General features: G+C 36.1%; 2 protein-coding genes across 2 annotated transcripts in view; both read right to left on the reverse strand.

Moving 5' to 3' along the window:
• Positions 1-7,066, reverse strand: part of LOC107569070 (probable palmitoyltransferase ZDHHC21) — a 56,524-nt gene extending 49,458 nt beyond the window's left edge. The window contains exons 1-3 of the mRNA XM_016255069.1: positions 6,783-7,066; positions 6,029-6,089; positions 5,193-5,469 (exon numbers count right to left, since the gene is read on the reverse strand). Coding sequence (XP_016110555.1) covers positions 5,193-5,439 — 247 coding nt within the window. The 5' untranslated portion in view covers positions 5,440-5,469; positions 6,029-6,089; positions 6,783-7,066. The remainder of the gene's footprint in view (positions 1-5,192; positions 5,470-6,028; positions 6,090-6,782) is intronic.
• A 14,481-nt stretch (positions 7,067-21,547) lies between these two features.
• LOC107569065 (bolA-like protein 2) lies at positions 21,548-26,498 on the reverse strand. The gene is made up of 3 exons (XM_016255066.1): positions 26,328-26,498; positions 26,057-26,154; positions 21,548-21,921 (listed from the first exon to the last, which is right to left on the reverse strand). The coding sequence occupies exons 1-3, from the start codon at positions 26,388-26,390 to the stop codon at positions 21,822-21,824; spliced, it is 261 nt and encodes an 86-aa protein (XP_016110552.1). The 5' UTR covers positions 26,391-26,498; the 3' UTR covers positions 21,548-21,821.
• Positions 26,499-27,569: the final 1,071 nt, after the last annotated feature.

Raw genomic sequence — 27,569 nt, forward strand, 5'->3', positions numbered from 1 at the left:
GCCGCCATGTTAGTTCGCGCTGCATCCGAGCTGTGGGATTTACAACACGCAAATTCATCCTCTCCTCCCGAAACACGTTAAAGTAGGTCTCCGGTAAACTGGGAGAAGAGCAGAGTAAACTTTATAGTTACCTACACAATCTGTATATGACATAAATAAAAACATGTCGTCAGATTATATTTGTGAGGATCATTATTGCCGTTTCCATAGACATCAGCGTGTATTTTACAAACTGTAAATGTATGGTTTTGCTAGTACTTATGTGTATTTAAATGTCTGAAACCTAAAATAAGCATTATATGGTTGAAAACACTGAATATTTGTGATAATATGACAAGCACTCACCGGTGCGATCTGGCTCAGCACCAGCCAAATCAGATTTAAATTCAGCAGTTGATGACGTGACGCACTGAAAGTTCTAATCACACCGGTGTGATCGTACACTTCAGGGACCAGCCAAGACTGATCACACCGGTGTGTTCGTACGCTTCAGGGACCAGCCAAGACTGATCACACCGGTGTGATCGTACACTTCAGGGACCAGCCAAGACTGATCACACCGGTGTGATCGTACGCGTTCAAGGGTTAAAGCGCTGCTTTGTTTACAGCGGTAACCAAGGAAACGCTGTATCTGGTGTTCCAGAGGCGCCTCCCGCGGTCAGAGAGTGAATCTGCATCTCATTTAGAGCTTCTGCTGTTTATTTCGTTCAGGCATGTAGTATAATTTCACAAAGCTAGTCAGTACATTGGGCTATTATTAAATCAAATTATGTATATGAAATTATATAAATGATAATAATAAATTAATTATATAACTAAAATTAAATAACTGTAATTACAGATTTAGGTAAAATCGTTAGCTTTTATGTATAACAGTTCGCCTAGTTGTAATCTGATTTTCTAATCTGACTAGACAAGAGACTTTCTATTGATATTTCCTCCTGCGCGCGTTCTAGATGAGCTGTCAGTCAGTGCAGTTACAGTGTTGCGCCACAAGGTGGTGGAAAGGGACTGTCATTCAACTACACGTTCAAAAACGCTGATTCATTCATTCAAAGAGACGTAATGAAACACTGTTGAAATCATTTTAACTTTGAGCGCCACTTTAGAAGGCTCAGCTGACCAGCTATGCTAAGATGCTAAGAGAGATTTCGCTTTCCTTGGACATGACAAACTATTTTCACAAATGACTCGGCCTGGAGGACAGACGCAAGTAATCGCACATGCTCAGTCGATCTCTCTCTCATTCACTGTCTGTTTAGGCTTATTAAGTGCAAATCTACGGAGCCTCTACAGATCAGCATGGTACACATTATGTTATCTTTACTAACTTGTTTAATGTTTAGTCCACATGCATGGTGTAAAACGAGAAGGGCATAACCTAACGAAAAAATAAAACACGCAAAAATCGCGGTTGCTGCGGTTCTTGCATTCCTCTGCGGTTTGCTCGTCAATAGCGTGGTATTGCGGTTAACGCGACAGCCCTAGCTGTACATTCACTCCCCCCACCTACAATTCCTGCCGGACCTGAGACTCAAACTCGCAACCTTTGGGTTATGAGTCCGACTCTCTAACCATTAGGCCACGACTTCCCCAGTCATTTAAAAATAACATTTTAGAGCTGTAACGACAACGCCATGATATTTTTGCTTAAGGTTATCATACCGTCAAAATCCCATACCGGCCCATGCCTACTATTTAACACAAGAATTTAAAAATCGTGCAATTAATTCATGCCTAGCCCCTTAATGTACAGACTCCATTTATTCTTTGTTTTATTGATAGCACACCTAATGCTGAAGTGATCTAATTTTAGTTTTTTAATATTAAGCAGAACAGCCATTTTCCAAAAAAAACCTATACTTTTCATTTGCCTGCTTTCCCGCTCACTTGTAAGCAGGGCTGGACTGGGACAAAAAATCGGCCCTGGCATTTTTTGGTCCAGGTGGCCCATCACCACTTTGATAGATTTTTTTTTTTTTACCCTACACCAGTCAAAAGTTTTTGAACAGTCGAGATTTTTAATATTTTTTAAAGAATTCTCTTCTGCTCACCAAGTCTGCATTTATTTGATCCAAAATACAGCAAAAGCATTAATATTGTGAAATATTTTTACTATTTTAAATTACTGTTTCTATTTGAATATATTTCAAAATGTCATTTATTCCTGCGATTTCAAAGCTGAATTACTCAAGTCACATGATCCTTCAGAAATCATTCAAATATTCTGATTTGCTGCTGAAAAAAAACATTTATTATTATTATTATTATTATTATTATGTTGAAAACAGCGAGAAATTTTCAGGTTTCTTTGATTAATAGAAAGTTCAGAAGAACAGCATTGATCTGAAATATATATATTTTTTGTAACATTATAAATGTCTTTATCGTCACTTTTGATCAATTTAAAGCATCCTTGCTAAATAAAAGTATTAATTTCTATAATTTCCACAAAAATAAATAAATAAATAAATAAAAAAACTGACTCCAAGCTTTTGAATGGTATATGTATAATGTTACAAAAGCTTTTTATTTCATATGAATGCTGATCTTTGCATCTTTCTATTGGATCTTTCTTACTGTTCAAAACATTTTGACTGGTAGTGTATGTATGTAGCCTATGTATCACACTCATATCACATCTTGTTTTGGATAAGAATAAAACGTCGGGTCTGACAATATAGTGTCTTTTTTATTTAAATCTAGCTTTATTCGCATTGGCCCATGGAAACCTCTATGAACACACTTGACTTGGCTAAAAAATCGAGTGGGACGAATTTACGTTTTATTAAAAAGTGTTTTCACATTCTACACTCATGGCGCGCAGCCGCACCGCGCACACACATTGGGATAGGTTAGATTCCTGCCTCCGTTGCGAGTCCCTATCAAGCACTTTAACAATTCAACTACTCTCTTTATCTCCCCCTGCCTTGCTCTTTGGCCCACATCACTCACCGCAGAGCAAGCCTGTTCTTGATAAATCTCCTGTGAAAACGTGGGAAAAGCCGACGACGAAGAAGTTGGGGTGATGCGATCTTTATATAGGCGGAGCAAAATACTTATTCGCTCGTCTATAGCGCATTGTGATTGGATGTTTACGCTGTCAATACAGGAGACAAACCAATGGGCCACTGGCTGCTCGCTGTCCCTGCGTGATGGTTTTCGGCAAAAAAAAAAACATTCTGTCGGCCCCTTAACTGCGTCGACCCACCGGGAAAATGCCCGGTATGCCTGATTACCAATCCAGCCCTGCTTGTAAATCACTACCTTGGATGGTTCATGTAATAGTATCTGTGCGCATGTATACAAGGTGGAAACGGTAAATGCATCTCAGCTGACAACTTGTGATTTAATCACCAAAAATCACATTGGAAACAGGGCTTCTCTCTTTCATTCATTCATTTCGGGATATTATGTTTTAGAGATGTAACGATTAACCGCGAGCCAGTTGAAAATCGATTCAAATATGTGATGATTCAAATCGGTTGAGATGCTAAACAAATCGCGATTCATTTAGGGGTAGGAGTTTATATGAATGCATGTCTGAGGGGAACTTACTGTCTTTAGAAAAGTTTAGATGGTATTTTTCATCTTGCCTCTGTATAATGCATATTAAAGTTCATAAGTGCAGCGCTGCTTTGTTTAGTTACCTGCTGGCAGAGAGTGAATCTGCGTCTCATTCAGCTCCGCTGTTTTATGCAGATATTTTTATGTATAGTTTCACAAAACTGAAGTCAAACCATTCTGTTTTTGCCTCAAATTTCGAAATTACTCAATGTAATTTTGATTAAAAACTGCTCATGTTGCATGTATGCAGCATCTTTGTTTGGATCATGATTAAAATGCAGTGGTTGCCTCTAATTTTAAACGGAAAGAGCACAGACAAAGTCTTAGTTTGTTTATATGAAGATATTTATTTTATTTGTGTTACTTATTTATTTGATTTGGGGCTTGTTTTAAAATGTCAATTTAGTTTTGTTATTTACATTCAATTAAAATTGTGTCATTTAGCAGACACTTTTATCCCAAGCGATTTACAAATGAGGACAATAGAAGCAATCAAAACCAACAAAGAAGCAATAATATGCAAGTGCTATATTAGTATATTATTATAGTGTTATAATTCAATTTCACACAGAAATGTGCAGCATTTTGTCCAAGCAATAATAAAAGGACACATTTAATTTATAATTTGTCTTAAATCTCAATCATTTGAGATTGAGTATCGAATCGTGAGTTGAGTGAATCGTTACACCCCTATTGTGTATATATAATAATATTTTCATAAATTGAGCTTGTCCTTCTTTCTTAGATCTATTTGCAAATTAAATTGTGCTTAGTGTTGTCTGTTCAGCATATATTATATTTACTAATTTGTCAACTGTGTCATTTACACAGAACCAAAGCCTAAAGGGGTAGACACACTACATTTTTCATACCACTGACTACCCTTCAATGCAGGAAACAGGAAACACAAGCTCATGCAAATTGTGCTGCATTCCAAAGTACAGGTTTGGTAAACTCTGATCTGCAAATTCATATCACATGAAGATGTGTGACCAATAGAAGATTGGTGTTACAGCGTGGCCTCTTAACTGAATTAAAACAATGTAAACTTTAATTCTGCAGAATAATGGTAAAATGGAGTAGACTGTTAATTTTTACATTTTAGATGTATTTTAAGTTGAATTATGTTTTTTAAAAAGACTCTGCATAGTGTGATGTCATATTACATCTGTGGCAGTTTCCATAGAAATTTTGCATGCTCAAAGTCTAGTGTGACCGCAACTTACTTAAACTTTTAACACTATTCTTTTGTTGTCTAATATTTCCTTCAGAATATTTAGTTACTCTCATGTTCACAAAGTGTCAGGTTTGTAGTTAGTTCTGAACTGTTGATGTGTAGTGGTAAAAAAAAAAAAACTGTTGTACGTAAACCTGTAATGCTACTCTACTTACTCTGGTGGTAAACAAGACCCCATTAGCTCACTGCTCTGCTCTAATCTAAAAAGAATTAAAGTTTTAACTGACTCATCTGAAGCTTCTCCCCATGACCTGCACAAACGAGATTGTAGAACAATTAGATTTCAGTAAAACTATTCTCTCCTGAACCTGAAAAAACTGATTACAGCACATAATATGAGCTGGTATCAGTAGAACATGTTAATAGAACTTATGGTCATAGAACTTACAGACCACAAGTGCAGCAGGTATGTGTCCTTCTGCATAATGTGGCAACAGCACCAGTTTGGGAATCAGGAAGCTGTTATAGAGCCAGACAAACAGCACCATGCTTATGCAGAACCAGCCCATGGGGTCCACCACAAAATGCAGTCGTAGCTTCATCCTTCCAGATAGAGTATGTGCCAGGATAACTGAAGCAGCTCCTGATTGCAGACAGGATGCAGAGTTTGGATCAATGGTAGCCAAAAGCACCATTTAATATGGAACATATTGATTTGTTCAAGGCTAAAAAAGGATAAGAAAAATTAACCAGCGTATTCAATAATGTTTTCACAAGCACATCAAATAAATGCAAATGGTGTGGTTCAGAAGTCTAAGGCTGATGATACACGGGGCAACTTTTTCAGCAATGTTGCTTGGGCACTCTCCCATTGAGAATGGATAACAAATTTCTATCTGGATACTTTAGATCGGTTGTGGGCCCTCTGTCTCACCTGGTTGCCCGTTGACGGCAACATTGCCCAAAGTTGCCCCGTGTATCATCAGCCTAAGACTACACGGAGTTCATGCAGCACAAGAGACAGACCAAATAATAAGACATTCTGAAATGCATAACTTTCTGCTGATTTTGAGAAATGGACAGATATATGCACAATGTTAGATGATGCTTAAGTGTTCCAGTATTACCCATGTATGGGATCATTTAGTATGGTATGTATTCATTGGACTGTAGCCTAGCACCAATTAAATAAGGTGCTGCTATCAAGATTTGTGTTGCTATAAAAACTTGCTATAAAAAAGGAAGTGTATGGATGAAGCTTTACATGAATCAGTCAAGTAGTACCGTTTTAATGGTGTCAGTCCACAGAAAGCAGCAGCATCACAGTGGCCCTAGCCATGACAACCTGAAACATAAAAAACAAACACTGGATAGCTGTTTGTTTATGGAAATTAGTCCCACAAAAAAAAACGACAAACAACCAACGATTTTAATGTGTCAGATGTTCGGTGTGGAGTTTTGCAGAAAAATCCTGGCTTCACGTGGAGTAAGAAACACTCAAAACAAGAGTGATCCAGTTAGCTAAATAATAACTTGTGTGAAGATTTAAAAATAAAAAGTGATGAATGAGGTCACACGAGACACCTACTGGACTACTCTGGATTTGTTCATGCTTACGCCCATGTAGATAAACTGATCTTGCGAAACATTTGAGCAACGCTAAAAGGCACAGAAAAAGTAAATGAATAAAAATAAATTACATTGTTATGATTTCTCATCTAAAACGGCACTTCTCTGGACTGGCAGTTCTCTTGATGTTGTGAGAACAGACACAGTTTAAGAACAAAACAGTTCAATTCATAAACAGTCACAGCTAATAAAATAACTCATGTAAACATGTTCTAATTTTAGGGCATTTCTGATCTCTTTATGTCTACTCATCATATATTTATTGTAACTAGTAAACATGTCCTGGCAGTGGATCACGATGAGTGATGCCCACGAGGATGATACACAGTTGAGTAAAGACCTGGCCCACAAACTCACAACCTGCGAAAAGGAATATGACATCAGATTACCGAATCATAATAATGCTTACCGATTTTCTCACACGCTGGTGTCACAGTTGGGTGTCGTGGGTTTAGTGTTGGATTCTAAGATCGAAAGATATCAGCTCTTCCTGGACTGTGATTGTACGGAAACCGCAACGTGTGGAACGCTTTTTGTATGCAGCGCCACTGAACCAAAGAGTGAATTGTCAAAATGGCACATGACATGAGTGCGGTCAATGTAAACACCTTATTTCTTCTTCTTCTTCTTGAAACTTTATTGGCGGTTGACAAACAACAAAATGGTGTATTTCCGCCACCAACTGGAATGGAGTGTGGATTTCCTTCCCAAATTTTTTTTTCTTTTTTCCCCCTCCTTTTTTTCCCTTTTATTTATATATATTTATATTTTAAATCCTCTCCCACAAATGAGTTATTTTAAGGAACTGAAAAATAAAACTATAGCATTCATTCCTTTAATTATTTTGTAAAATATATCTCGATATAAATTGCATTTTCATTTTTTCAAAATTTAGCATTAGCATCCTTCTTTCAGTCTCATATTTCTGACAGTACATGTCTAACATATTCCACTGTTTCTTTTTGTCCACAAAATTCACACCTTCCCGTATCATGTTTACTACTATTTAGTCTTGTGTGTCCAAATATCATCCTCGATATTACGATCTCATCTCTTAAACACCTTATTTGCATCTATAAAAGCCCTTATAAAAATTACAGTGGTAATAATGGTTTCCAAAATATAGCTACTATTACAAAAATAAATAAATAAAAAAATTAAAATAAACTGATAGCTACTACTGTCATAATTGTTTCTGATATGAGACTATTCCATACGTTTACTAAACTATTATCTAACATAAAATTAACACGAAAAAAAGCTAGTTTTAAATGCATCAAAATGATTAATTTTTATTTATTTGAAATATGAGTTTAATAGCTACAAACTCAAACCAACATTTTATTTCATTATTTATTTTTTTACCTCAAACTTGTTGATCGGAATAATAGAAAAAATTGGACTAAATATTCAACCGTCACCCAATCTGTTGTACCAAGTTCTGTCATGAAACTCTAGATGGCGCAGGCTGATTGGTCCGGTCCCTCTGCAGGACGAATACCCGTATCCTTCGGTCTTCCTGACGACCAGATGTAGATCGCTGCATCTGGAGCTCTCTCTCCGGTATGGCGAGTGGATCATGCCGGGCATAACCTACCGAAGTCGACAGTCGTGTACTTTTTACATGTGAGAAGGGGTACGTCGCAACACAGACACTTTATTTCAACCAATAATAATTGGTTGAAATAAAGTATCAAAAGTAAGTAGTCATATTGTTTTACTGATCAACACTATTAAAATACATTAAGAAATGTATAAACAATAAACTTACGTATTTTATGTATTATAACAAATGCCAGCAGAGGACGCCAGCGGCCTGACGATTGTTGTTATACACTTTACATCACGAGCAAACCATTGTTTATCTAATGTTTAATTGCATTTAATCTGTAATGTTTGGCCACATATTTATGATAGAAATGCTACAGCCAACAGTTTAAAGTTTTATTTTGAAACCTTAAACATTTATTTATATATTTATAAATATATTGATGCATTCTCATGTGTTGCTGGCATATGTTTTTAAGTTGCTACAAATAATTTCAACAGCACAAGTTTTGTCCACATTCCCAAATGCAAGTTATTGTGGGGAAAAAAGTACCAAGCATAGAATAAAATAATACAAGGACTGTAAATGGTTTTGCCACAAACTCAACTCTGTTGAACAGAGCAGTACCAGAGGGTTAAAGGAATAGAGATGTTTATGTTGTCCCAAAAACGTATTTCTTTTTCTTTCTTCTTTGGAAAAAAAACATTTAAAAGGAGACTTATGGAAGCCTTTTCCATGTCCCTCAAAAATATGATTATTGAGATTTCTTAAAATAAACACAAGGGTTCACTGAAGAGAAATTGTGAAAACTCTTGAAACCATTCATATTTACTGTACAGCTCAGCTGTACATATTTATCTGTTTTCTTGTGTTTTTTCCAATGTTTCTTTTTCTTGTTTGCTCAGCATTTTGCTGTTTTTAATAATTAATTGAAGACACTGTTTGTACTCTGCTTGCTCACGTTTAGGAAAACAGTGAATGGTAATGATAGATATACATTGCTTTATTATATGTTGTGGGGAGTGGAATTCTAACTAATTGAATCGTTAGAAGTTTTGGGTTGTCAGAATAGTAGCTGCATAAAAAATATTAAGAATAAAATTCAGAATATGTTCATATTGTGATCCAATATGTAGCACCTGTGTACTCAAATGCAATACATAAGCTATTGGAGTTTTAGGTTCTCACGGAGTGGGAAATATAAAATTATAAATATATAAAAATAAATATAAAATTACTGTATGCTGGAGACCAGATCTTAGATAGTTACTCAGGTGAAGGAGATTCTTGCAAATGACAAAAGCTAAGTATTAAAAGTCTTCTTTCCTACTTTGTTGTTGTAAAAATTATAAATTAGTTTAGAAATAAGTTGTAGTGGTGTAGTGGATCAAGTTGAGTTTTATAGTCTTTTATGAATAGTATTAATAAAAGTTAATTAATTGATTATACTTATTTTGAATTTGATCATTTCAGAGTTAACTTTTTTTCACAGATAAGAGAACAAATTTATCACACTTAAGAGAAAAAAAAAACATTATATGATGACACTGAACACAAAATATAAACCAAACACAATAGAAATGTGGCACAATGAGTCAAAACTCACCAAAACCGCTGTTTCTCATTCATATAATTTTCCTTTAGGTCCACAAACAGGTAAATATAATCTTTCTTATCTTGCAGGGTCTTAAAATCAACTAATTAATTACTTATTTTAGTCAGTAATCTCTTTAATCTTTCCGCTTGTTTGTTACATTATGCCGCTGTTCTCTGCTTTGACGTGCGCTAGTTATCCTTACGGGCATATTTTTATTTAATTTAATTATTTATTTATACATTTTTATTCACATTTCCCATAGGCACCTAATAAATTGAATGTATTTATTTGTAAACTGTAAAGTATTATTTTTATTTATTATGTTATATTAATTTTCATTTTCTATTATTTATTTTATTGTGGGTTACAAAAGTCTACTATGAAGACCACCCACTGCTGTAGTGCAGCAGGGGTTCCCAACCATGTTCCCATTTTATGTTTTGGAGTCATTGGAGACATTTTGTATCTCTCCCTTATCTGACATACACCCTCATCAGGTCTTGCAGTCTCTAATGAGCTGAAGAGTTGAATCAGGTGTGTTAATGAGGGAGACATAGGTGCGTTCGACTTGAAGCACCGCTACAGACTGCAGTCAACGAGAGCAGCCGCTTACAGTCGGGGGCGGACGGAGCCCTCAAGCCGGACACTTTCTGCTCCCGTTAGTGACGCTCGCGCTGTGTTTGCATACTCTATCACAGATGAAGTGAATTAAATGCAATATTTGTCAAATACACGGACGTTTCAGAAACGTTTTCATGAGCAACAGAGACACTTTTTATATACTGCTTAATACAGCGCTATCTGTTCAAGAATAAAGTTAAACATAAATATATACTATTTAAATACTAATAAAGTGGGGGTATATATGCTTTCATGATAAACGTGACTCAATTGAGACTACAGTAAAAAAGCTTTTAATGTTCTAAAAACACAGATTTATGAGCAGTATTGGATTTGAAGATGTTAGAAACATACGTCATTGTTGTCATTTGGTGAATTTGGCCAATCGTGAAACAGCCGTGTCGTCATCAGCGCTCCTGCAGTCGCTCTGAGTCAGCCGGCTATGGCAACCCGTTTTAGCATTAAATACTCCTTGCTGTACTAATTTTTGTCATAATTTTGTTTTGACTAGTCAAAATTCCAATTCCAGATATCTATTCTGCAATTTTGACTCGTCGTAATTGGAATTAAGATACCTACAATGTGATTATGACTAGTCTTTATATGCATTGAAGATATCTACAATGTTATTTTGACTAGTCATATTGTTCCATTGGACAATATTTTCGGATATCTACAAAAGAGTTTTGACTAGTAGAAATTGTAATTAAAGATATCTATAATTGATTTTGTACTAGGCATAATTCTAATTAGAGATATCTGAAATTACAATTTAACTAGTGATAATTAAATTAGAGATATCTCTAACTGAATTACCACTAGTACAAATTATAATTCGAGATATCTCTAACTGAATTACCACTAGTACAAATTATAATTCGAGATATCTCTAACTGAATTACCACTAGTACAAATTATAATTCGAGATATCTCTAACTGAATTACCACTAGTACAAATTATAATTCGAGATATCTCTAACTGGTGTTTGACTAGTCATAATCCAATTCAAGATATCTTTAATTCATCATTTTTAAAGATATCCAAAATACATTTGTAGATATCTGAAAGTAATTTATTACTAGTCAAATTACAGTTGTAGATATCTTGAATTGGATTTTTGACTAGGCAAAACTTAAGAGATATCTTGAATTGGAATTCTTCCTGCAATTTAAAGCTTGTTTCTGCCATGGAATAAAAATAAAAGTAATTTGCAGCTTTTTATCTTACAATTCTGACTTTTTTTCTTCTCAGAATTGCGAGATATAAACAATGCGAGTTATAAACTTTATAACTCACAATTCTTTGCATTGTGTTTAGCTATATCTTGCAATTCTGAGAAAAAAAAGTCAGAATTGTGGAATAAAAAGTCGCTATTTATTGATTATTTCTTTATTTAGTGGAGAAAACGAGCTTCCATAGGAAATAGCACACAAGGTGGGAGTATTGCATTTTATTATAGCAAGAGATCCATGATGATGATAATCTGCTGTGTTCAATGATGAGCGCCAATGTATTCTTTTAACATTATATAAAATGTTGCAACAGCTGACATGAGGCCTATACAAATCCTTAGCTACTGATTTTACATGTGTTCGTTTGTAAATAAAGCGAGAAAAGATGTCGTTATTACGAGAAAAGATGTCGTTATTACGAGAAAAGATGTCGTTATTACGAGAAAAGATGTCGTTAAAACGACTTAATTGAGTGGAAAAAATTATATGTGTATTACTTCTGTATAAAACAGTTTAAAATGACCCAAAGACGCAGGACCTTTATTTTACAACTCTTAGACAAAATGGCGGATGACAACAGTTTCCAAGGTAAGATTGGTTAATAAAATGTTTATGGTGGGGCTAAGCAAAGGTGCATTTGCATGCACATTTTAGATATCTATAAAGGAATTTTGACTAGTCACATTGTTAATTCCAGATATCTACATTGAAATTCTTCCCAGTCACAAAGCTAAATGCAGATATCTCCAAAGAAAGATCTTCCTAGTCAAAAATCAGATTGAGATATCCATAATTAAATTGCAGATATCTTTAAATGAGTTTTGACTAGGAAGAATTCCAATTCAAGATATCAACAACTGTAATTTGACTAGTAATAAATTACTTTCAGATATCTACAAATGTATTTTGGATATCTTTAAGAAATCATGAATGAAAGATGTCTGGTAATATAATTATGACTAGTCAAACACCAGTTAGAGATATCTTGAATTATAATTTTGACTAGTGTTAATTCAGTTAATTCTTGCCATACTGCTCCTTCTCAGCCTTCGATCTGTTGTATAATACTCGCCATACCCTTACAAGGCACTTCTGCATTCAGACTGGAAAAAGCCGTATGTATGTGGAAAGTGTGGCAGGTACTGCTCTTGGGAGGTCTGCGCAACCACCATAATCCACACCATCCAGAAGTGCATGCCTTCAGCAAATGAAACCGCAGGATATGATATTTTGTCTTTTCTTATAAGGTTTTAAAAGGCTCTCAAAATGTTTTCAAAATCTCCTTTGTGACTGTTTTATTTAGAATTTTTACATGATTTACCTGGATTTTGAAATGTGAATATAATCTGTCTTTATGTTTTGTCTCAAGATGCACACGAGTAATGTTATTTTCTAAGGCACGTTTAAGATACTTACAGTGGGGAAAAAAAGTATTTAGTCAGCCACCAATTGTGCAAGTTCTCCCACTTAAAAAGATGAGAGAGGCCTGTAATTTTCATCATAGGTATACCTCAACTATGAGAGACAAAATGAGAAAAAAAATCCAGAAAATCACATTGTAGGATTTTTAAAGAATTTATTTGCAAATTATGGTGGAAAATAAGTATTTGGTCAATAACAAAATTTCATCTCAATACTTTGTTATATACCCTTTGTTGGCAATGACAGAGGTCAAACGTTTTCTGTAAGTCATCACAAGGTTTTCACACACTGTTGCTGGTATTTTGGCCCATTCCTCCATGCAGATCTCCTCTAGAGCAGTAATGTTTTGGGGCTGTCACTGGGCAACACGGATTTTCAACTCCCTCCAAAGATTTTCTATGGGGTTGAGATCTATGTTGCCCAGCGACAGCCCCAAAACATTACTGCTCTAGAGGAGATCTGCATGGAGGAATGGGCCAAAATACCAGCAACAGTGTGTGAAAACCTTGTGAAGACTTACAGAAAACTTTTGACCTCTGTCATTGCCAACAAAGGGTATATAACAAAGTATTGAGATGAAATTTTGTTATTGACCAAATACTTATTTTCCACCATAATTTGCAAATAAAATCTTTAAAAATCCTACAATGTGATTTTCTGGATTTTTTCCCCCTCATTTTGTCTCTCATAGTTGAGGTATACCTATGATGAAAATTACAGGCCTCTCTCATCTTTTTAAGTGGGAGAACTTGCACAATTGGTGGCTGACTAAATACTTTTTTCCCCACTGTATGTTTGGGCATAAAACAGATCTAGAAATGTACAAATCTCAAAGTCCACTCCCTTTTCAAGAACTACAACAAACGACTTGTTTGGACTACAGCGTTTGTTTTCCGGGCTTTGTGATATCACAAAGCGGCTCATTGGAATATCATTACAAAGAATTCCCACCTACAGAAATTCGAAAGGTTGGGGGGTGGGGAGGGGCGAGGTTGTGGTTAGAACGCTTGGTTGAGTGAGCGCATCAGACGAGACGACAAAGAAGAAATGCTGCTGCAGAGTTTGGCAGAGAGAGAAGAAGAAGAGCTGCAGTGCTGTAGCTTCAAATTTTCGGCATGTCTAGAACAATTCTTACAAGTACAACACGACGTAGCTGGGCGCCGCTGGTGTGCCTACACTCATAGAAAATAATGTACAAATTCGTCTTTGTTTGGGTTTCCGAAAGCGGATGACGTCAGGAAACAGTGGTTGCAATTTATTTTTTAACTCTGTTCCTGAGCATTATAACCCCAATTTGCTATTGTGTGCTGCGCATTTGACTGAGAACAGTTTCCACAACACTGAGTGCAGTGCCTGCCGGATTCGCCCAAAAGCTTTTGTTGAAAGACGGAGCAAGGTGCGTTACAGTACTGAAACACTGTCTAAGCTGTCCGCCAATCACAACGCACTGGGACAGCTAACCAATCACAACACATTTTGTTTTTCGGAAGGTGGACCTTCATCAAAGCGGAACTAATCGAGCCTTTGTGCCAGGCTGGGGAGAAAGGTATTTTAATAATGTAAATTATGTGAAAATAATGCGTTTTTCGAACCACCAAGCATGAGAGCATGTTCTAGTACACCCCAAAACAAAATCAAGACTTAGCATAATAGGACCCCTTTAAAGTAAATTGGGACAGTAAAAAAAAATTGATATTTTTAAAAAAATTGAATGAAGAAATTTGCATAAAACTAATCGCATGAACACATATAATACAAATGTATATTGTAGATTTAAATACTCTTTGCATTAGAATTTAAACCTTAACAACTTTAATAGACTATGAACGTGCTCTTACCATGTACTGATCAGACCTTCCTGCACTTGAGTGGTAACCACGCCCATATGATTTACATTTGACTAATCAAATGTTGATATTCAAATTAAGTATACAGTTATAGTTATTACAACATTTCAAGACTACCCATTATTATCGGCAAATCTTTTTTTTTAAAGAAGCACTACACCAAAAGCTTATTTGTCCCATTTTAGCTGATGTCCCACTTTTGCTGACTTCAACCTATATTATTTTCATTAAAAAACATACAATATAATACAATAATTTAAATAATTCATGTCCTTTATTCATTAAAATGCATTATTTCAATAAAGGTATATGTTCACATACTGTAATAGTCATTACAATTCAAGTCTAATTTCAGGTAAAACCTGAAAACCAAAGAAAGAAAACATTGATATTTTTAGACAATACACAATATTCCATATCTTTTATTAAATAGTAATGCGACCGAGATTTGCTGGTAATAATGCCATAAATGAGTCCTACCAGTCGTGACATTCCCTACTCTGCCTACCAGGGGTGGACTGGGACAAAAATTCAGCCCTGGCACTGTAGCCACACCGGCCCAAATTACCACACCGACACAGCCCCACCCACGGACACACGCATTCACTACTTACATTTGTGTACAGATGGTGAAATAATATAAGCAGTACCATATATGTAACAGATATTTAGACATTTAATGTATGTGTCTTCCTACCTCCATGACACTAGACTCTGCAGTCCACCCTACCTAAGGATTAATTGCATACTGTAAACTTATGCGTGCTCAATGTTTTTTTTATATATATATATGACTATCTACACATTCAAAGTAAAGTTCACTACAAATGTCTACAGTACTATGGCTATTGCTATTGGTTTTTGATGTATTAGACTATATTGCAAGTAGCCTACATCAGTTTTTACCCTAAATCCCACTTTATTTGCTGATATTTCAGTTATGCAATTCAGTAACAGGCTGGTTAACACTTAAGTTAACCAATTATCATGAAGCAATGACATTTTAAAATATACTGGGGTTCTACGCTAAGCTTACAACTGTTTAATACAATGTAGGCTGTCAAAAAAAAAACAGGAGCTAACTGGCAGAAGTAGTGTGAAAATGACCTGTGCTAGCTGTATTTTCTGATTTCTTCTTACCTCTGCGGCACTAACTGTTCTCCGCTGCAGCAGCCGAACTTAAACCTTTTGAAAGGAGTTCGGTTAATTTTACGCATTTAGCAGCGTCGGACTTGAGCCATTTTTTCCCCTTTCTCAAAGTTTTTCTGCACCGCCTTTCCTTTTTTTACGGTCCATTATCTAGCTTTTACTGAAAATGAGCTTGTGTTGCAATCTCTCTGATGACGTGCTTGATTTTGACTGAACGGTTCGGTCGGCCCATCTCGGAACCAGGCGGCCGGCCGTTGCCGACTGGGCCAAATGCTTAACATTTATTTATTATTAACATTATTATTATTATAACCATAGAGAAATAGTGCAAGCGATAAAAACCTGTCCTATGCGCTGTTGGCCCGTAAAAACTATTTTATTTATATATATTTAGAAGAAATCTGACCGGCCCACATTAAACAAAATGGTCCGGCCCCTCTGGCATTTGCCAGAATTGCCAGATGGCCAATCCGCCCCTGCTGCCTACTCTTAAAAAATAGCATTTTTATCAAGGTAAAATCTACATATAGTTCCCAACGAAAGTATTGTTTAGTGTAAAACATGTTGAAGATTAGCAAACAGGTTGTCGATTCATTAAATTATAAGCTATTTCCTGTTTATTCATTCATTCATTCATTCATTCATTATTTATTTATAAAGCACATTTAAAAACAACCCAGGGTTGACCAAAGTGCTGTACAGATAATAGAAGTCAAATAAAGATACAAATGATAATATCTCAATATATCTCTTCATGTAAACAAAATAATAATAATAATTAATTAGAAATCCACACTAAGCAAATGTGTTTTAAGTTTTGATTTGAAAGAGGAAAGTGATGATACCATTCGGATCGAAACCGGTAGGCTGTTCCAGAGTTTGCGGCCTACTGTCGCAAAAGCTCAGTCTCCACGATGTTTTAACCTCGATCTACACACAGAGAGCAATCCAAGGCTGCCTGATCTAAGTGACCTAGAAGGATTGTGATAATGTAAAATGTCAGAAAGATACGCTGGTGCTAGGCCATGTAATGCTTTAAAAACAAAAACTAGAATTTTAAAATCTATTCTCAGTTTGACTGGTAGCCAATGCAGAGAAGTTAAGATGGGAGAGATATGATCAAATTTTCGACTGTCAGTCAGCAGCCTGGCTGCACCATTTTGTACCATTTGAAGACGCCCGATGGATGATTGATTTACACCATAATAAAGTGAATTGCAATAATCAAGGCGTGAAGTAATAAATGCATGGATAACTTTTTCAAAGTTTTTTAAAGAAAGAACAGGTTTGACTTTTGCAGGATTTAACAAAAAAATTAATTTGTTTATCGAACTTGAGACCTGAATCAAACAACACACCTAAATTTTTCTACTATATAATTTTCTAAATCCTGACTGAAAAGTATCATAAGTTTATAAGCTATAAGCTGTTTATTCAGCTTGAAGCCTCTCCTCCATTGACGTCCATTAAAAAAAAAGGCCTCTGGTCTCCTTCCCTGGGTACAGCCAAAGCTGCAGCGTTAGCCGTTACACTTTTTTGGCTAAAGGTTGCAGGCTTGCCTTTCAGTGGCTTTGTTTCTAGCAATCCTGAAGACCTTGATTAGCTTGATTTGGCACCCTACAAAATTAATTTTGTCACAATATTTGAATTTCTAACTTCGATATGATAATTTGAAAAGTATAGATATTCGGTACAGCAGGGAAGAACTGCAGAATATAATGTCATACAGATATTTTTAATATTATAAAAAAATGTGTCTATCAATGGTGGCAATCAGTAGGCTAATTTCTAATGAAGAGACCAATTTATAGGACAGATTTTAACGTAGGCTTTTATTCATTTGTAAACATTGTGAGATAGCTAGTTATAATGGTGATTAAACAAAGTTTAGATTTTACAGCTGGGTAATTTTGTTGCAGTAGCACGAGATAGCTTGATTTAAAACTTTGAATTGAATAAAAAAATGACAAGGAGGCTAAGCAGTTAATAATAAAATAAGTACAAATAAAGAAATGACTAATGATAGCACAAATAATAAAAAAAAAATCACGATAGGCCTACAAATGAAATAAATTGCTTTTTAGTTTTTCAGGTATGTCTAACACACAGTAGGGCTATTAAGAGATTAAATTTTTTTTTTTTTTTACCAATTATCCAAATAATGTTTAATCCTAGAAAGCTATTATCATCAGAGGACACATGAGCATAACGGTTAGCAGATCAATGAATGAGAGGGCAGCGTAATGTAAATTTATAATAAATAAATAAAGAGACGGTAGTAGCAGTATTTTTTTGATATTGAAAAAGCATATTACATGCTATGGGGAGAGGGGGTGATGATTAAGTTGCATAGAATGGGAATTAGAGGAAGAATTTTTAATTGAGTTAAGGATTTCTTGAAAGATAGAACAATTCAGGTTAAAATAGGAGCAGACTTGTCAAGCAAGCATGTAGCCGAGAATGGAACGCCCCAGGGGAGTGTAATAAGTCCCACATTATTCTCAGTAATGATAAATGACATATGTAAATGTACCAGCAGGCATGGGAAGATCATTATTTGCGGATGATGGAACAATATAGAAAAGAGGAAGAAATGTAGAACATATAGTTAAGAAAGTGCAAGATGGTATTCAGCAGGTTGAGAAGTGGGGAATAAAATGGGGTTTTAAATTTTCTGTTGAAAAAACTAAAGTAATGTTTTTTACAAGGAGGAAAATCATCGAAGGCTTTAATTTAAAGCTATACGGAAGTCATTTGGAGAGAGTTAATACATTTTGCTTTCTAGGAGTACATTTTGATCCAAGGTTAACATGGGTAGAACATATAAGGAATGTGGAGGATAAGTATAAAAAAGTAATAAATACAATGAGATGTTTATCAGGGTTAGAATGGGGAGCGGATTATCAATCACTGAAATATATATATGTAAGTTTAATAAGGTCAAGAATAGATTATGGGAGTGTGGTATATGGATCAGCAGCCAAATCTGTAATTTCAAGACTTGATACAATACAGGCTAAAGCATTGAGACCATGTTTAGGAGCAGTAAAAACGTCACCAGTATGTGCACTACAAGTGGAAGCGGGAGAAATGCCACTGGACATTCGACGTAAACAATTGCTGGTAAATTATTGGATTAATTTAAAGGGACATAGAGATGGACATCCTACTAAGAGGGTACTGCAAGCTAGCTGAAGCCCTCAGGTTATTGTTATATGCAATATTAATAACATATACAAGAGTAAAGGAAAAATGTAATGAGATTCGACTGATTTGGACCCCAGCTCATATAGACATTTTGGGCAATGAGAGAGTGGATAAATTAGCTAAACAAGCAATTAAAAAAGAGAATACTGAAGTACATATAAAGATGTCAAAATCTGAAGGGAAAAGTATAGTTTGGAAAGAAGCCATGAGAGAATGGCAATGGCAGTGGGACAGGGAAGCTAAAGGAAGACATTTGTATGCCACTCAAAATAAAGCTGGTACAGAGAGGAATTGGGGAGGGACTAGGAGAGAAGAAATAGTGATGACAAGTTTAAGAATAGGACACAGTAATTTAAATAGTACATTACTCATTATAGGGAAGCATCCTACTGGTTTTTGTGAATATTGTCAGACATTAGAAACCATAGAACATGTTCTTTTAAGTTGCAGAAGTTATGAAGATCAGAGGAGAAATATGATGGAAGAATTAAGAAGAGATGGGTTGGTAGGGACAGGTATTAAAGATATACTGCAAAGTGGGGTGATTAGACAAAGCAGGAAAAATATTTGTAATTTCTTAAGTAGAACGGGTTTGATGAGGAAAATATGATTGTGGAAAACAAGCTGGAGGAAATAAAATGGAATAACATTGCAGGAGAATAATCCAGAAGGTGGCGGTAATGCAACGATCTTGGATGCAAGCCGCCGTTAAACCTCAAAGAAGAAGAAGATATTTAGTCATAATTTTCGTTGACGAAAGCAACACTAGCTACACGCAGGTGAGTTTGTATCAAGGTTGCAGCAAAACTTCCTTATTACCTAAAATGAACATACTAGCTATGTATAGGTAGGCAAGATGCCCTATTAGAGGCTGTTTCACTATAAGTAAGCTGTCCGTCATGTTGGAATAGTCAAAGCTGGTCCGTGTACACTCAAGAGCAAGTTGACAGTGTCTGCAACACTGTACGCATATATGAATATCTATATATCTATATGCACTAGACGTCAGCAGATGCTTTTTGTAAACTAACACAATACAACAAGATGAAGCCATTAGCTAACAAGGCATTTAAAAGGTAGGCCTACTTTAGTTTAAAACCATGAAATATTGAGTTAATACATATTAAAAACACAAACCAACACACTCTTATCTGTGAAAGTGTATCCAGTTTGTTCAGGAATTTAAATTTAGGCAGTTTTTACAACCAGATGCTGCATAATGTTGACAACATATAGACCGTTCCAAGATGGTGGGCGGGGTCAACGTGTCTAGAGCGGTCGAATGTGGAACCTATACATATCTATGCATACTACTTAAATGGTGCAGATTAGAAAGGGTCCCACCACAGTAGCAGCTTTTGTACCATTTTGTTGGTGTGAAGTGCTGATATATTTACATTTTGTGACCTCCATCCTGTTAAAAGCAATGGCTCATTCATATAATCTGCAAGTGACAACAGGTTTTAATGAGATTTCTATGATTCCACATCTATTATCTGCTTGTGTATAAAAGATATTGTTTTTAAGGACAGACCTGCACATGCTTATTAACATTGCAGTCACATTTGATTTACTTTTATTGTCATGCATTGAAATTGCTTTTCAGTGCACTTAGTGACAGAACAGCATGTTAATTCATTTAGTCTTACAATAAATACTGATTTTCCTGTAATATTACTGTCACACAGATGTAAGTGCACTGAATGCCTGCTGGAGCTTGGTGTCTTTGTCAAACAGCAGGAGGGCCGACTGCACTCTCAGCTTCTGCATACATCTTACATGCTTTTAGCTTCACGGATAAAACATTTGCTCTCACAATGCTGTTATTAATCACTTTATATCTGTCTGAACATAAGACGTTATGTCAATCCCTGAATCACTGACAGGTTGCCATCTTAAATGAAGCATATTCTTCTATTTGTAAAGCATTTATATTTGCACAAATTGGCTAGGAATTCTAAGACTTAGATATCATGAGTGTCAAAGGTTTATCGTTGCAATAATCATACTTATTGGTTCTCAAAGGGCCAATAGAGGTATTTGTCTGGAAATGAATGAAACCGCAACACAATAAGCCTCGGAATAGTGCACCAGAATTGAAAAAGCTGTCACCCTGATGTTACTTTTAAACTCCAAATGTCTTTCTTTGCTGTGGTACAAAAAGAGCAGATGTTTTGAAAAATACAAAATCTCCAAAGTATGATGTTTTTTGTTGTCTTTTTAAACTGCCTTTTGTGAAACTAATTTTATTAATACTGGAATGTTCTGACAGGATGAACTTTGTGCATCTCAACAATTGGTAACATGTAAACATTTGTTACATGGCTAATTCCAGTTGAACTGAGATTAAAAAAAAATAAATACTTGAACTTTTTCATGGGTTTTTGAAAAAAAAGCAAAATTAACAGTATTCAATGCTTTATTAATGGCCATATTTTTTATTAAAACATTTTGTCTGTCCCATCCTTCAAACTTTTGGCAGCTTTTACTCCAAAAAAACTAATTTAAATGTCACGCACAATAACAAACTGACTACAAACTACAAGTTCTGTCCATTAATGTTCTTTATTGTCAGCATACTACAATTTCAAAGGGCACATAATATATTTAAATCATTTGCACAAGATGTTATGCATTAGTGACAGTTAAACCTGAAGCATAATTACTCCATAAAACCAACTCAACTGCTTTCCATTACATTTGTATTATTATTCTTTGGGAGGAAAGATGGAAATATCAACAAATAAAAAAAAAGTCACTGCTGTTTTATTTGATGGCTGCATAAATGAGTTTTATGCATGTCTGTGTGTGTGTCTGCATGCGTCATTGTGCTTTCTGTTTCTCCCACTGCTCTGGTGTCAATGTTTTCTGCTCAAATGCATGGATCTCTTTCAGTTCCTCGGCAAGGCAATTATTCACCATCCTAAATAACAAACATGAACACAGATATTTATAAAAACATTACATGAGGACAGTAAATCTATTGTTCCCAGCATGTCTGTTCCTCACAGCTTGCCTCTTTAGCTTCTCTCTAAAGACAATACTCTTCCACATGACTTGACACCAAATAAAAAAAAACACAGACCATTCTGCTAAGTCTGCACATCTGTGTGCCATGTCTGAGGCACTCTGAGCCAGCTGGGACTCTTATCAGCTGCAGATGACCTTTTTCACAGTACTTTCCACTGCACTGATTCCATCAAACAAGATTTTTCTACCATCTTCAGGTGTTCCAAATTTGACTGAGATGAGACGGCATCCCATTTTTTTTTCTTAAATGGCAATATCCAATACTGATATGAAATGCAATCTGATTGCCACATGTCAGTAAATAGCACTGAGCATTTAACATAACAAGGGCCACAATTATTTATGCAAATATTATCAACAAATGTCAACATAAACAAACTGATCTTACATATACAACTACACTGAACAAAATTATAAACGCAAAACTATTGTTTTTGCCCCCATTTTTCATGAGCTGAACTCATTTTTCTATGTACACAAAAGGCCTATTTCTCGATATTTGATGATATTTGTCCTCTCTCCTCCAGGCCAGCATGGGCTGCCCCTTCTAACCCCTGGTTATCCAATGTTCTTTGTGAGCATCGAACCAAACGCAGGGCAGCAGAGATAAAATGTCACAAATCTAAATATCCATCAGACCAGAGTATGTATCAGTCTTTGCTTTCATCTTTCTCTGCTGAAGTCCACACTGCCAAATCTTCATACTTCCACAAGATCAACAGCGCTCCAGACACACGTAATCTCTTCAAAACTTTCAATTCCTCTGTCCCCCTCCACCACTTCTATAACAGCTGAGGATTTTGCCACATTCTTCACAGACAAAACTAGAACAATCAGTAGTCAATTCTCAGCCCCCCCACACACAGGACTTCAAACCAACCACACCCACTACTAAAACTCCCATCCTCTCCTTCTGTCCCCTCACCGAGGCAGAAGTATCAAAACTTCTCCTCTCCAGCCATCCTACAACATGCCCTCTGGACCAATCCCCTCACACCTTCTCCAAGCAATCTCTCCTACACTTTTACCACCACTCATCAACACATATCATCAACACATCTCTCCTCACAGGCACTGACGGCATGGATGAAAGAACATCACCTACAGCTCAACCTGGCAAAGACTGAGCTTCTTGTCTTCCCTGCCACTCCAACTCTACAGCATGATTTCACCATCCAGCTAGGTTCTTTTACAATTACCCCATCGACTTCGGTTAGAAATCTTGGTGTAATTTCCGATGACCAGCTGATCTTCAAAGACCACATTGCAAAGACTGCCCGATCTTGCAGATTTGCATTGCACAACATCAGAAAGATCAAACCCTTTCTAACAGAGCATGCTGCACAAGGCCCTTGTCATTTCTAGGCTGGACTACTGCAATGCTCTTCTGGCTGGACTTCCATCAAGCACAATCAAACCTCTACAAATGATTCAGAATGCAGCGGCACGACTGGTCTTCAATGAGCCCAAAAGAGCCAATGTTACACCTCTCTTTATCTCCTTGCACTGTCTGCCGGTTGAGGCTCGCATCAAGTTCAAGACATTGATGCTTGCATATAGAACAGCCACAGGCTCAGCACCCGCCTACTTCCACTCACTACTACGAATCTACATCCCCTCCAGAAGTCTGAGATCCGCTAGTGAGCGACGCCTCGTGGTACCATCACAGAGAGGCTCAAAATCACTTTCCAGAACATTCTCGTTCACCACTCCTGGCTGGTGGAACGATCTTCCCCCCCCTATCCGGAATGCTGAATCCCTGACAATTTTCAAGCGACAGCTGAAAACTCATCTCTTTAAAATTACCTCGTAATGGGAAGGCTACTTTTTGATAACATTTTGGATTATTAATTAGAAGGTGCTCCTAAAATTTTGAACGTGCTCCTAAATTTTTTAAGTTAGGAGCACAAGTGCTCCTAAAAAGAAAAGTAAGCGTCGAGCCCTGGTGGCTGGTCTCAGACGATCTTGGTCCTGGGCTGGTGTGGTTACACATGGTCTGCGGTTGTGAGGCCGGTTGGATGTACTGCCAAATTCTCTGAAACGCCTTTGAAGACGGCTTATGGTAGAGAAATGAACATTAAATTCACAGGCAACAGCTCTGGTGGACATTCCTGCAGTCAGCATGCCACTTGCACGCTCCCTCAAAACTTGCAACATCTGTGGCATTGTGCTGTGTGATAAAACTGCACATTTTAGAGTGGCCTTTTATTGTGGCCAGCCTAAAGTCATACACGGTGCGATTCTGAAGGTCGGAACGTCGTGAGCTCTGGCACGTCACGATTGAGTTTATGCGAAAATCGTATGGAGGCAGTTACACACGACACGAATTTACTACAATTTTACAAACTCTGACGTAAGCATTACGTTTCGCGCCATTCATAAAAATATGGATTCGGAGAACGAAATAGTTTTCTTTGTGGCAGGTGGCTTGTGACGTCCAAAAAATTTTTTTTTAAAAAATTAGACAAAGGACATGGCAAAGAGAATGGCTGGAAAGCAGAGAAAAGCATGGACTTTCTGTTCTTCATAAAGAACTCGAGGGAGTAGGCCATTTCTGAATTTCTGCTTGTTTTGCCGGAAATACAACAGGCATATTCATTCATAAAGCTAAACGGCAAATTTGGCACATTCGGAATAACTGAATAATTATTAATAATTTAATAATTTTTTTAATAAAAAATAGAACTGTATAATTAAACTAAAATTATTATAGACTATATGATTTTTGTCATCTGATTGGTCAACTTCAGATGGATCGCCAAATCGTCTCATTCAACCGCACATACGCCACGAATTTAAACCGACAGCATCCGATTTTTTTTACATGTTTGAAAATTATCAGGAGGACGGGAGGTGCTTGTAACATCTCGGATCGGCCCGTAATTCTTCTCAGATGGTACGAGCCGCGACCATGCGAGCATCTGCGATTTTCTCCTGAGAGAAAAAAATATCGTCTGCGAGCTCGTACAACAGCAAAAATCGCACCGTGTACGCCCGCCTTAAGGCACACCTGTGCAATAATCATGCTGTCCAATCAGCATCTTGATATGCCACACCTGTGTGTTGGATGGATTATCTCGGCAAAGGAGAAGTGCTCACTAACACATATTTAGACAGATTTGTGAACAATATTTGAGAGAAATAGGCCTTTTGTGTACATAGAAAACGTCCTAGATCTTTGAGTTCAGTTCATGAAAAATGGGGGCAAAAACAAGTGTTGCGTTTATAATTTTGTTCAGTGTATATCTTGTTATATCCAGTCAGTTTAACAGATCACAATTCTGTCTGTTAACTTGTAATTTAAAAGTCACATAGTGATTAGACATTAAAGAACAGGCATAATTGTGCACACATGAAACTTATGTAATTTACCTAAAGAGTATAAAACAGAGCAGTGCAATTATACTTTGGAATTATTGTTATTTTAATAGTTAGTTATTTTTAGCTAGTTTTCTTTTAGCAGAGTTTCAGTCAAAGAAACATCTTCAGTTATTTTTCCTTTTCATTAATGGTAACCTTGATAAAGTGAGGACCAAAAAGCACACTGAAAATCTAGGATTAAAATAAAACTTGAAAAGTTTTAGCATTTCGATTGAAACAAACAAAAGTTACAGTATGGCATAAATGAATAAGAAATAAGATTCTGTACCATCTCCGTGTCACTAATATCTAATGTATCATTTGTGACTGATCATGTGACTCCTTTTTACAAAAAGTCAGATGTTCTGTCACTGAACCACAAGACTCTGGATCATTCTCAAATTATGATTTCATCAGACCTTGACTGCTGCTGTCATTACTAAGACATTATGAAAATCGCTTTGATTTTCAAACTCAAATTGTTATGTTTAATTGCATAGACAGAGAAGGGAGGGATGTTCAGAAGTGTTTGCAGCTGAAGAAGTGGAGCTTTGGGCAAAATGTGTGAAACAGAAGCATTTTCACCAGTGGTTTCATACTTTTGTATTCAATTGGAACATAAAAAAGTCTCTAGTCCATACGAATCATGTGAAAAAGAAGCAACTCACCTGTGTCTCTGCAACAATGGTTTCCCTTCAAACTGAGGAGATACTACAAGAACTTTAAAACTGGCAGCACATCTATTAGGAGACGTGTCTTCTACATCCTGAAAAAAAGTAAGTATTTTGACACAAGGAATCGAGAGTACGTATACGTATTTTCGTGAATTAACTGCTGAAATGGGAAGAGCAGCTGCTGCCTGTTTCATTCACACATGTAAACTGTATGATATGTAGATCATTTTAATTCTAGTATCATCTGGCTATGCATGTTACATACCACGTGTATCGCACCAATCTCCGCAATCAGTTTTTCACGTATCAGATCTTGGGTGACTGACATATTTCCTGTAATAAAGTATAAGTTTTGGTGACGAGGACCGGTTTTATAAACGGAGTAATTTTAACACACGGTAGACAGCGTTGTAACTACCGGTATGCCTTAGAAAGGAGGAGCTAAGTATAAAAACACCCAATTGGGCTTGGAATATTACAAAAACCACGCCTCTAGAACACAGTAATGGCCAATCCCTTTATCGTATGCTTTACCAAACCCATGAAAACTAACCAATCAAAGCAAAGAATTTGGGGTCCTTGTTGTTATCGGTGTTCTCTTCATTTGCTTGATCGAAAAAGCAAAACAAATAATAATAATCTAAGGGCAGATGATCAAAACTATTTAAATCAATATAGACGATCAGAATTGTATTTGATAATAACGTCGATTTTGGCAAACTATTTAACTTATTATTTTTATACGCGTACTTTGCGACTTCTTAATCGTATTTGCTCAGGCCATACCCGGTCATATTTAACGGGCTAGTTTGAAAATAAGCCACGTTACTGAAACAAACAAATTAATTTTTTGATTCAGTACAGTTGAATTGAGAAGAAACAGAACAGACGCTGTTGATTTTTAGTCTTTAATAGGATATCATATAATAATACATTTATATATTTAAACCAGATGGTTAGATTATAGGATATATTTGCCTGAGATGAGAAAATCTTGAAAGGTGGTGTATAAATGCTGATGCTGTTGAATATTGCCAAAACCTCCGGAGCTCTGCTCGCTGCTGACGGTTAGTTTTCTCCCCATAGAAGTCCATTATAAGGAAGCACGTGGTTTAACGTACCTTAACAACGACCGGGGAAAACCATATTTCTGTCAAATTTTACTTACAATAAACACTTGCTGCTGTCAAAAGAACGAGCTCTTATATTGTGAATAATATCACGTTAAGCGTTCTCCCCCATTGGAGTCCATTATAAGGAAATAGCTTAACGGACGCATCGACGAACTGCAGGAACCTTTTCTATACAATTGTGTATAACTCAAGCATGAAGTATAGAAATAATCAAATTGTGTATTAAAAAATAATGTGCATTAAAAAATGTCAATGTTGCACACGAAAAAGTAAAAATAAGATAAATACATGTGGGAATGAATAAACATAAAAAAATTTATACATAAATAAATAAACTTAAAAATTAATTAATTAATTGAATATAAAAATAAATG

Source organism: Sinocyclocheilus grahami, unplaced genomic scaffold (genome assembly GCF_001515645.1).
Source record: "Sinocyclocheilus grahami isolate Dianchi unplaced genomic scaffold, SAMN03320097.WGS_v1.1 scaffold1308.1, whole genome shotgun sequence".
Lineage (NCBI taxonomy): Eukaryota > Metazoa > Chordata > Actinopteri > Cypriniformes > Cyprinidae > Sinocyclocheilus > Sinocyclocheilus grahami.

Excerpts from the sequence above, each read along its gene's own strand:
- LOC107569065 (XM_016255066.1), bottom strand. The coding sequence starts at position 26,390 with ATGTCAGTCACCCAAGATCTGATACGTGAAAAACTGATTGCGGAGATT. Across the intron at positions 26,155-26,327 it reads AGATTGGTGCGATACACGTG|GATGTAGAAGACACGTCTCC; the intron begins GTATGTAACATG and ends ACTTTTTTTCAG. Across the intron at positions 21,922-26,056 it reads CCATTGTTGCAGAGACACAG|GATGGTGAATAATTGCCTTG; the intron begins GTGAGTTGCTTC and ends TTTGTTATTTAG.